We start from the raw sequence: 12607 nt of genomic DNA, 5'->3' as shown, positions 1-12607 counted from the left end.
TTACCCCTACTTATTACAGCTTGACAAAGGCAACACACGGCTTGACAAATGTTGTCCGCATTTCTGGTGAAATACTTCCACACCGAAGAGCTGATTTTTTTGGTATTTTCACCAGGCATGTCAATGGCCCTATTCCTCCCACGGACAACAGGTGTCTCCCCGGGTGCCTGACTTAAACAAACCACCTCACCATCAGAATCCTCCTTGTCAATTTCCTCCCCAGCGCCAGCAACACCCATATCCTCATCCTGGTGTACTTCAACACTGACATCTTCAGTTTGACTATCAGGAACTGGACTGCGGGTGCTCCTTCCAGCACTTGCAGGGGGCGTGCAAATGGTGGAAGGCGCATGCTCTTCACGTCCAGTGTTGGGAAGGTCAGGCATCGCAACCGACACAATTGGACTCTCCTTGTGGATTTGGGATTTCGAATAACGCACAGTTCTTTGCGGTGCTTTTGCCAGCTTCAGTCTTTTCAGTTTTCTAGCGAGAGGCTGAGTGCTTCCATCCTCATGTGAAGCTGAACCACTAGCCATGAACATAGGCCAGGGCCTCAGCCGTTCCTTGCCACTCCGTGTGGTAAATGGCATATTGGCAAGTTTACGCTTCTCCTCCGACAATTTTATTTTAGGTTTTGGAGTCCTTTTTTTACTGATATTTGGTGTTTTGGATTTTACATGCTCTGTACTATGACATTGGGCATCGGCCTTGGCAGACGACGTTGCTGGCATTTCATCGTCTCGGCCATGACTAGTGGCAGCAGCTTCAGCACGAGGTGGAAGTGGATCTTGATCTTTCCCTAATTTTGGAATCTCAACATTTTTGTTCTCCATATTTTAATAGGCACAACTAAAAGGCACCTCAGGTAAACAATAGAGATGGATGGATACTAGTATACTTATGGATGGACTGCCGAGTGCCGACACAGAGGTAGCTACAGCCGTGGACTACCGTACTGTGTCTGCTGCTAATATAGACTGGATGATAATGATATGAAATCAATATATATATGTATGTATATATAATATCACTAGTACTGCAGCCGGACAGGTAGATAATATATTTATTAGGTAATGATGACTGATGACGGACCTGCTGGACACTGTCAGCTCAGCAGCACCGCAGACTGCTACAGTAAGCTACTATACTATAGTAGTATGTACAAAGAAGAAAGAAAAAAAAAACCACGGGTAGGTGGAATACAATTATGGATGGACTGCCGAGTGCCGACACAGAGGTAGCTACAGCCGTGGACTAACGTATTGTGTCTGCTGCTAATATAGACTGGATGATAATGATATGAAATCAATATATATATGTATGTATATATAATATTACTAGTACTGCAGCCGGACAGGTAGATAATATATTTATTAGGTAATGATGACTGATGACGGACCTGCTGGACACTGTCAGCTCAGCAGCACCGCAGACTGCTACAGTAAGCTACTATACTATAGTAGTATGTACAAAGAAGAAAGAAAAAAAAAAAACCACGGGTAGGTGGTATACAATTATGGATGGACTGCCGAGTGCCGACACAGAGGTAGCTACAGCCGTGGACTAACGTACTGTGTCTGCTGCTAATATAGACTGGATGATAATGATATGAAATCAATATATATATGTATGTATATATAATATCACTAGTACTGCAGCCGGACAGGTAGATAATATATTTATTAGGTAATGATGACTGATGACGGACCTGCTGGACACTGTCAGCTCAGCAGCACCGCAGACTGCTACGGTAAGCTACTATACTATAGTAGTATGTACAAAGAAGAAAGAAAAAAAAAAACCACGGGTAGGTGGTATACAATTATGGATGGAATGCCGAGTGCCGACACAGAGGTAGCTACAGCCGTGGACTAACGTACTGTGTCTGCTGCTAATATAGACTGGATGATAATGATATGAAATCAATATATATATGTATGTATATATAATATCACTAGTACTGCAGCCGGACAGGTAGATAATATATTTATTAGGTAATGATGACTGATGACGGACCTGCTGGACACTGTCAGCTCAGCAGCACCGCAGACTGCTACAGTAAGCTACTATACTATAGTAGTATGTACAAAGAAGAAAGAAAAAAAAAAAACACGGGTAGGTGGTATACAATTATGGATGGACTGCCGAGTGCCGACACAGAGGTAGCTACAGCCGTGGACTAACGTACTGTGTCTGCTGCTAATATAGACTGGATGATAATGATATGAAATCAATATATATATGTATGTATATATAATATCACTAGTACTGCAGCTGGACTTGTAGATAATATATTTATTAGGTAATGATGACTGATGATGGACCTGCTGGACACTGTCAGCTCAGCAGCACCGCAGACTGCTACAGTAAGCTACTATACTATAGTAGTATGTACAAAGAAGAAAGAAAAAAAAAAACCACGGGTAGGTGGTATACAATTATGGATGGACTGCCGAGTGCCGACACAGAGGTAGCTACAGCCGTGGACTAACGTACTGTGTCTGCTGCTAATATAGACTGGATGATAATGATATGAAATCAATATATATATGTATGTATATATAATATCACTAGTACTGCAGCCGGACAGGTAGATAATATATTTATTAGGTAATGATGACTGATGACGGACCTGCTGGACACTGTCAGCTCAGCAGCACCGCAGACTGCTACAGTAAGCTACTATACTATAGTAGTATGTACAAAGAAGAAAGAAGAAAAAAAAAACACGGGTAGGTGGTATACAATTATGGATGGACTGCCGAGTGCCGACACAGAGGTAGCTACAGCCGTGGACTAACGTACTGTGTCTGCTGCTAATATAGACTGGATGATAATGATATGAAATCAATATATATATGTATGTATATATAATATCACTAGTACTGCAGCCGGACAGGTAGATAATATATTTATTAGGTAATGATGACTGATGACGGACCTGCTGGACACTGTCAGCTCAGCAGCACCGCAGACTGCTACAGTAAGCTACTATACTATAGTAGTATGTACAAAGAAGAAAGAAAAAAAAAACCACGGGTAGGTGGTATACAATTATGGATGGACTGCCGAGTGCCGACACAGAGGTAGCTACAGCCGTGGACTAACGTACTGTGTCTGCTGCTAATATAGACTGGATGATAATGATATGAAATCAATATATATATGTATGTATATATAATATCACTAGTACTGCAGCCGGACAGGTAGATAATATATTTATTAGGTAATGATGACTGATGACGGACCTACTGGACACTGTCAGCTCAGCAGCACCGCAGACTGCTACAGTAAGCTACTATACTATAGTAGTATGTGCAAAGAAGAAAGAAAAAAAAAAAAACACGGGTAGGTGGTATACAATTATGGATGGACTGCCGAGTGCCGACACAGAGGTAGCTACAGCCGTGGACTAACGTACTGTGTCTGCTGCTAAAATAGAGTCTAGACTGGATGATAAATTATTGATAATGAGATGAAATCAATATAATATCACTAGTACTGCAGCCGGACAGGTACTATATATATTTATTATGTAATGACTGATGACGGACCTGCTGGACACTGTCAGGTCAGCAGCACCGCAGACTGCTACAGTAAGCTACTATAGTAGTATGTATAAAGAAGAATGAAAAAAAAAAAAAACACGGGTAGGTGGTATACAATATTATATATATATATATATATATTATATACAATTATATATATATATATATATATATATATATATATATTAAACTGGTGGTGATTGATTATTAAACTGGTGGTCAGGTCACTCACGTTGCAACTTGCAACTAGTACTCCGAGTCCTAAGCAGACAATCACAAAATATATTATTATACTGGTGGTCAGTGTGGTCACAACAATGGCAGTGTGGCACTGACTCTGGCAGCAAAAGTGTGCACTGTACGTTATATGTACTCCTGAGTCCTGCTCTCAGACTCTAACTGCTCCCCACTGTCAGTGTCTCCCCCACAAGTCAGATAATACAATACACTTACAGTCACACTATCTATTCTATATCACTTCAGCAAGTAGTATAGTAGTATAGTAGTACTCCTCCTAATAATGCTCCCCAAAATTACTACTACTGTGTCTCTCTCGTCTCTACTGTGTCTCTCTCTTCTCTAAACGGAGAGGACGCCAGCCACGTCCTCTCCCTATGACTCTCAATGCACGTGTGAAAATGGCGGCGACGCGCGGCTCCTTATATAGAATCCGAGTCTCGCGAGAATCCGACAGCGGGATGATGACGTTCGGGCGCGCTCGGGTTAACCGAGCAAGGCGGGAAGATCCGAGTCGCTCGGACCCATGTAAAAAAACATGAAGTTCGGGCGGGTTCGGTTTCCGAGGAACCGAACCCGCCCATCCCTACTTAGAACACACAGTACTTTCTGTGCTTTTTCCATCTTAACTCTTTTAATTTTTCTAGCGGGAGGATGAGGGCTTCCATCGTCATGTGAAGCTGAACCACTAGTCATGAACATAGGCCAGGGCCTTAGCCATTACTTGCCACTCTGTGTCGTAAATGGCATATTGGCAAGTTTACGTTTCTCCTCAGACCATTTCAATTTATTTTTTTGGGTCTTTTTACTGAACTTTGGCTTTTTAGAATTTACATGCCCTCTACTATCACATTGGGCATCGGCCTTGGCAGACGACGTTGATGGCAATTCATCATCTACTTTATGTCGTGACTAGTGGCAGCAGCTTCAGCACTAGGAGGAAGTGGTTCTTGATCTTTCCCTATTTTAGCCTCCAAATGTTTGGTCTCCATTAATTTTCTGGAGTTATATAACACAATATGCAGCACAGGAGAGGATTAAATATTAATAACCCCTTTATTTTGAGTAAATAATATACAGCACAGGACAGCACCACTGAATTTATATGGCAGCACCACTGGACTGGATTTATACAGAATTATATGGATTTATATGGAATTACATGGCAGGATCACTGGAATTATAAGGCAGAATCACTGGAATTATTCAGCAGGATCACTGGAATTATACGGCAGGATTACTGGAATTATACAGCAGGATTACTGGAATTATAAACGCCAGTACCACTGTAATTATACGGCAAGATTTCTGGAATTATAAAGCAATATCACTGAAATTATATTGCAGGATTACTGGAATTATACGGAAGGATTACTGGAATTATACGGCAGGATCACTGGAATTATACGGCAGGATTACTGGATTTATACGGCAGGATTACTGGAATTATACAGCAGGATTACTGGAATTATACGGCAGGATTAGTGGAATTATATGACAGTACCACTGGAATTATACGGCAAGATTACTGGAATTATATGGCAGGATTACTGGAATTATATGTCAGTACCACTGTAATTATACAGCAGGTTTACTGGATTTATACGGCAGGATTGCTGGATTTATACGGCTGGATTACTGGAATTATATGGCAGGAATACTGGAATTATATGGCAGTATTACTGGAATTATGTGGCAGGATTACTTGAATTTTGTGTCAGTACCGCTGAAATTATACAGCAGGATTACTGGAATATACGGCAGTACCACTGTAATTATATAGCAGGATTACTGGAATTATACGGCAGGAATTATACGGCAGGTTTACTGGAATTATACGGCAGGATTACTGGAATTATGCGCCAGTACCACTGGAATTATACAGCAGGATTACTGTAATTATACAGCAGGATTACTGTAATTATACAGCAGGATTACTGGAATTATACAGCAGGTTTACTGGAATTATACGCCAGGATTACTTGAATTATACGGCAGGATTACTGGAATTATGCGGCAGTACCACTGGAATTATACAGCAGGATTGCTGGAATTATACAGCAGGATTACTGTAATTATACAGCAGGATTACCGGAATTATACAGCAGGATTGCTGTAATTATATGGCAGGATTACTGGAATTATACGGCAGGATTCCTGGAATTATACGGCAGGATTACTGGAATTATACGGCAGGATTACTGGAATTATACGGCAGGATTACTGGAATTATGCGCCAGTACCACTGGAATTATACAGCAGGATTGCTAGAATTATACAGCAGGATTACTGGAATTATACAGCAGGATTACTGTAATCATACAGCAGGATTACTGTAATTATACAGCAGGATTACTGGAATTATACAGCAGGATTGCTGTAATTATACAGCAGGATTACTGGAATTATACGGCAGGATTACTGTAATTATACAGCAGGATTACTGGAATTATACGGCAGGATTACTGGAATTATACAGCAGGATTACTGTAATCATACAGCAGGATTACTGTAATTATACAGCAGGATTACTGGAATTATACAGCAGGATTGCTGTAATTATACAGCAGGATTACTGGAATTATACGGCAGGATTACTGTAATTATACAGCAGGATTACTGGAATTATACAGCAGGATTGCTGGAATATATTCCCTACTATAAAACAATTATTCTACATTTTTGTTAATGTTCCTATATCTAGTCTAAGAAATTATATATATATATATATATATATATATATATATGTATATATATCATAGTTTTAGTATTGTTAGGTATAAAATTCTATATGATTTGACCACATAATCTACTCATTAATCTGGGATTTCCATGAATTAAAGGGCCTAATTCAGACCTGATCGCTGGGCAGTGATTTTTGCTGTCCTGCGATCAGGTAGTCGCCACCTAAAAGGGGATGGTATATGGTGCGTGCTGGTGCGCTATCGCATGTGCTGAAGAACTGCACAAACAGCAGTCTCTGCACAGCCCAGGACTTATTCACCCACTGCGACGATCGGGGCCGGAGCTAATGCCATGAATCCTCCCACAAAGCACCGGATCCCTCCAGCGTTTTTCCGGACACTCCCTAGAAACGGTCAGTTGCCACCCACAAACGCCCTCTTCCTGTCAATCTTCTTGGGTTCACCGGTGCAATCAAATTTCTCGCACCATCTCGTCGCTGACCAGCGCTCCCCGTCGCTGCAGACCATCGCGCTTGCGCATAGCGGTGCATACGCCTGCGCATTTCAGACCTGATCGCCTGCTGTGCAAAAATGCAAAGCAGAGATCAGGTCTGAATTAGCCCCAAAACGAGAGTGTGAGCAGTAGGATACAGCAGAACAAGTAACCTGCATACAGGAGCCAAAACGTTATCTGCATTTAGTGATTGTGTCATGATCATAAAGGAAACAACGTCCAGCATAAAATGTACAATCAGTGACCTGGCCACTCCGATATGTCCCTGGAGCTGAACAGATATCACATGAGAGTCTCCCTGCTCCTTCCTCCAGACGTGTCTCAGTAGCTCTGTGACAATCAGTCTGATACAGAGAGAACACAAAATCCAATCATAGACGTATAGATGTAAATACCATTCCAAGTAATTACATACCTACCTACATATATCCAGTGTGTCAGTGCTATCTTTGGAAATGTTAATGATTGTTGTCCATAAAATTGGCCCATATAAGGCCATGGAGTATAGAAAGGATATAGTTATGAGGTGAGGAACAGTAGACGGGATAGTTGCTCTGACACGCAGGAAAAGCCAGCGGGTAACATTCACCAGACTGACAGAGTAGAAGATAGAGATCCAGGCCGTGTTCCAGATATTAAACACAATCAGAACATGTAACATACAGTAAATATGGTTTTGCCCGATACTGTAAGTAACATATGCCAAAGAAGTAATAAATCTCATCAAAATAAAGACAGTCTGTAAGATCTGTCAGCAGTGTAACAGGCTGGATGTAATCACATACACCCGGATCACTGGTCTCTCTCCTGTGTATGATGTACACAATGATAAATGAGCATTATATGATGGTTCCAGGTATCCCAGCGATCATCACAATCATTATTATAGACAGCCTCAGAGCTGATAACATTTTCTATTTGTTTATGGTCCTCGTGTGATTGTCCTGTAGCAATGATCACTCTCTGGGTGAGACGTCTGTAGCAGAATGATGAGTCGGAGGAAGGAGAATATACTCAGTACCTGGATCTCAGGTGTGCGCTGTGTATAATGGACGGTGCGTCTGTAATCAGGTATCAGCGTGACATTCTGGCTACATCTGATACCTGTTTATTTTATATCAGTAACATCCTCATCTGATGGAGATTTCCACAGGCACAGAAGAGAAATCCCACAATGTAAAGCATGAAACACACAGGACAGGTCTGGAGGGAAAGTTTTATTTTCAATGGATCATTTTTGTTGTTGTCAGACAGATTCATTTGACCACAATACTTGAGCTGGAGATGAAATCCTTGATACAGTATGTACTGTGGGTGCAGGTTACTGGAGACTAACCAGCCAGTCAGATGTACATTTACAGTATATCATAAATGCAGGACACCAGAGACAGAATCAGATGCAGATGTACTTTGTGAATGCAGGTCACCAGAGACAGGATCAGATGCAGATGCACTTTGTGAATGTAGGTCACCAGAGACAGGATCAGATGCACCTTGTGAATGCAGATCACTGGAGACAGGATCAGATGCAGATGCACCTTGTGAATGCAGATCACCAGAGACAGGATCAGATGCAGATGCACCTTGTGAATGCAGGTCACTGGAGACAGGATCAGATGCAGATGTACCTTGTGAATGCAGATCACTGGAGACAGGATCAGATGCAGATGCACCTTGTGAATGCAGGTCACTGGAGACAGGATCAGATGCAGATGCACCTTGTGAATGCAGGTCACTGGAGACAGGATCAGATGCAGATGCACCTTGTGAATGCATGTCACTGGAGACAGGATCAGATGCAGATGCACCTTGTGAATGCAGGTCACCAGAGACAGGATCAGATGCAGATGTACCTTGTGAATGCAGGTCACCGGAGACAGGATCAGATGCAGATGCACCTTGTGAATGCAGATCACTGGAGACAGGATCAGATGCAGATGCACCTTGTGAATGCAGGTCACTGGAGACAGGATCAGATGCAGATGCACCTTGTGAATGCAGGTCACTGGAGACAGGATCAGATGCAGATGCACCTTGTGAATGCAGGTCACTGGAGACAGGATCAGATGCAGATGCACCTTGTGAATGCAGGTCACTGGAGACAGGATCAGATGCAGATGTACCTTGTGAATGCAGATCACCAGAGACAGGATCAGATGCACCTTGTGAATGCAGGTCACTGGAGACAGGATCAGATGCAGATGCACCTTGTGAATGCAGGTCACCAGAGACAGGATCAGATGCAGATGCACCTTGTGAATGCAGGTCACCAGAGACAGGATCAGATGCAGATGCACCTTGTGAATGCAGGTCACCAGAGACAGGATCAGATGCAGATGCACCTTGTGAATGCAGGTCACTGGAGACAGGATCAGATGCAGATGATCATTGAGAATGCAGGTCACCAGAGACAGGATCAGATGCAGGAACTGGAATACAGCTTAGATACAATAAAGCCAGGAGACTGCTCTCTGGAAGAAGAAAGTTGTTCTGGCAATGAGCTGGACTCAGGTGATGGTTTAAATTATGCACTTCCAGAGCTTTTTGGCTAAACAGGTATTGTGCGCATGGCTGCTGGAATCTGGTTGGCAGATGGAATCATGTGGAAAAATCCATGATGACCACATGCATGCACCACCAACAAAGGATATCACTGAAGCATTGCTGGCACAAGTCTGAGGGGTGCCATATGCGACCAGGGTGGGCATGGATGGGCGTGACATGACATTGGTAACTAGGGCTAACACTCTGATGTGAGAAGAAGAAGAAGATGCTTTGGATGATGGCATTAGGTATGTAGCTAGCCAGTTCATCTATAGAGGGGTGGAGAAAAGACTGGGTCCAGATCACATCACTGTAAGGCAGGGGATCACCTTATGACCTGTCCGGTCTGTCTAATGCAGGAGATAGTAAATTACTCTGCTTTTGGCATGCTTATTGTTTGTTTTTCTTCCTTTTTTATTTGAGAGTTTCCAGTGCAAACACTTTAGAAAGAACTTTCTGAACCAATATTGAGAGAAGCTCATGTATTTCTGGGGTGACCTTTTTCTGCTAAAGTACAGGTTGAGTCTCCCTTATCCAATATGCTTGGGACCAGAGGTATTTTGGATATCGGATTTTTCCGTATTTTGGAATAATTGCATACCATAATGAGATATCATCATGATGGGCCCTAAGTCTAAGCACAGAATGCACTTATGTTACATATACACCTTATACACACAGCCTGAAGTCAATTTTAACCAATATTTTTTATAAATTTGTGCATTAAACAAAGTGTGTCTACATTCACAAAATTAATTTATGTTTCCTATACACCTTATACACACAGCCTAATGGTCATTTAATACAATATTTTTAATAACTTTGTGTATTAAACAAAGTTTGTGTACATTGAGCCATCAAAGGTTTCACTATCTCACTCAAAAAATTCCGTATTTTGGAATATTCCGTATTTCGGAATATTTGGATATGGGATACTTAACCTGTATTACAATAAATATTGGTCTTGTATTTAGCATTCTGCAGACTTTTGTCTGTTATCGCTAAATTGTTTTCAGTGGAACTATGCCCAGGTGTTTGGTACGTTCATTATTACTGTTGGCAGCAAACATTCAGTTAGGTGGTTTATATAATCTGTATTAATTATCATTATAATGAACGGACATCTTTTCTTTGGAGACATGTGTAGTAAACTGACTAATACAATCTTCTGTTTATAACTAATGACACTGAACATACTCTGTTGGGGATTATTACATGTAGCGTTACTCCATGAATGGTTACTACCAGTCAGAAAGCCATGCACTGTTTCTACCTGATTACTCTATATCCCAATCTCATTTACTAGATGCACACCCCAAACTTTATACCATGACTACAAGCAAAGGTCAGTCATATAGCAATACTCTATATAATAGCAGATCTCACAGATTGAAGTCATATCAGACATAGAAGAGAGTTATTATCCATTTCAATGATTGCTGTAGCTTAGGGTTACCGTGAATGAGAATGGCGGACTGGACTGCACCGATTGAAGAGAGAATCATCATACATATCCAATGTTCCCAACTATTGTCAGCAAACACATCCAGTCCAACAATTACCATAACAATGATTAATAATGTATAGAAAGCTATGAGATACACCATGGTGTGAACAGCACTTTGATAATCTTTTATATTCATGTTAACATTTGCCGCCATGTTCCTCTTCATCTGCCGGTCGTACAGCTTGAGGTATCCGGCACTGCTGGCTGTGGCTATTACTGCAACAAGGGCAGGTGGAGTGTTGAGAATTAGGACAATGTTCATAAAACTGAGACTAGGTTCATTGGTTTCTGAGGTGACATTTGCTGCACTTAGAGATGAGTTCTGCTGGGCCGGTTGGTGGGTGGAAATAAGAAGTGATAAGAAACTTTCACAAAGAGAAACAATTTCTGCCATTAGTATCATCCCCCGGACAACCGCACCGATCTTCTTCTTCACCCATGCCAGCACGCGGGACCGAATGTCTACGATTTTTGCAAAGTAGAAGAAGCTTAGACTGGCCGTGAGCCACACGCTGGATGTAATGATGTACAATGTTGTGTAATCGATTATACGATAAACATAAATTTGTTGTATAACTTGTGGCCACATTAAGTTAATTAGAATGTTTGCAGTCATTATTATTGTATATAATACATTAGAAATGCACAAAGAGATCAGGATGAGGTCGCTGGTGACAATATTGCTCCTTTTGCAGCCAAATAGTGAGAATATGATAAAGAAATTGGAGAATAATCCAGTTATAGCCTCTAGTGCTAATATAACAAGGAAAGTCACAGTATCCAGATTACCCATGTCAAGAGATATCTAGAATATATCCAGCAGTCGGGAATGTCCATAATACTGTATATCTTCCCCCAGAGACAAAAAAATATCAGGAACAGCTCAGCACATTTGTAGTTTATCTCGACTTGAAGTTTCCTCTGCGTAGGAGACACTGACTCGCAATCCGTACACGCTTTCCTGACCTTGTAATATTTCCTCATAATGGCCTAAATTTGCATGCATGCAAAACGAGGACATATAGATTTACAGGTCAAATGATGGAAGTCAAGAGCTGTATGTAAATGGTCTGTGCTTGCCTTACACACACGCTAACAATGATACAATTCCATGTATAGTTCTTGCGAAATGTAATTTTTTTCATGAGTTGTCCTATAAGGAGAAGAAAAAAACTGATTTACATAGCGTAATTAAAATCTCCAAGCGGGCGACTCAATTACCTGCAATTGCTACTGTAAGTCGTTCTGGTGTCTTTGTGGGATATGTTCCACAAACCATAATCAGCTACCAATATTGTAATGGGCCGATATAGACACAACATGATGGCATCTTTTGTGTTATTGTATAGGTCCCCAAACATAGTAAAAGTAAATCTCTGAAAAAGTTACTAATGAATCACAACAGATTGCTATGAGTCAATTCATGATCACTTCATTTCTACGAAAGTACTATAGGTGAAAATTAGCATTGTCACCTACCTATGTAGAAATTGCTATTCATTATAAAGGATCCCTTTACTGAAGATCTGGCCTGGTGCCCCCATACTGCTGTAAGAACATAAAATTCATCAAG

At 41.2% G+C, this 12607-nt stretch overlaps 1 protein-coding gene across 1 annotated transcript; it reads right to left on the bottom strand.

Annotated features, from left to right (window-relative positions):
- Positions 1 to 10927: 10927 nt before the first annotated feature.
- Positions 10928 to 11650, bottom strand: LOC134944347 (taste receptor type 2 member 119-like). Its single transcript, XM_063932928.1, has one exon. The coding sequence runs from the start codon at positions 11648 to 11650 to the stop codon at positions 10928 to 10930; it is 723 nt and encodes a 240-aa protein (XP_063788998.1).
- Between the last annotated feature and the right edge of the window lie 957 nt (positions 11651 to 12607).

This window comes from Pseudophryne corroboree, chromosome 7 (genome assembly GCF_028390025.1).
Source record: "Pseudophryne corroboree isolate aPseCor3 chromosome 7, aPseCor3.hap2, whole genome shotgun sequence".
NCBI classification, from domain to species: Eukaryota; Metazoa; Chordata; class Amphibia; order Anura; family Myobatrachidae; genus Pseudophryne; species Pseudophryne corroboree.
The sequence above is the reverse complement of the archived record's forward strand: the minus strand, read 5'-3'. Positions and strand labels throughout refer to the sequence as shown.

Coding starts and splice junctions, on each gene's coding strand:
- LOC134944347 (XM_063932928.1), bottom strand. CDS start 11,650: ATGACTGCAAACATTCTAATTAACTTAATGTGGCCACAAGTTATACAA.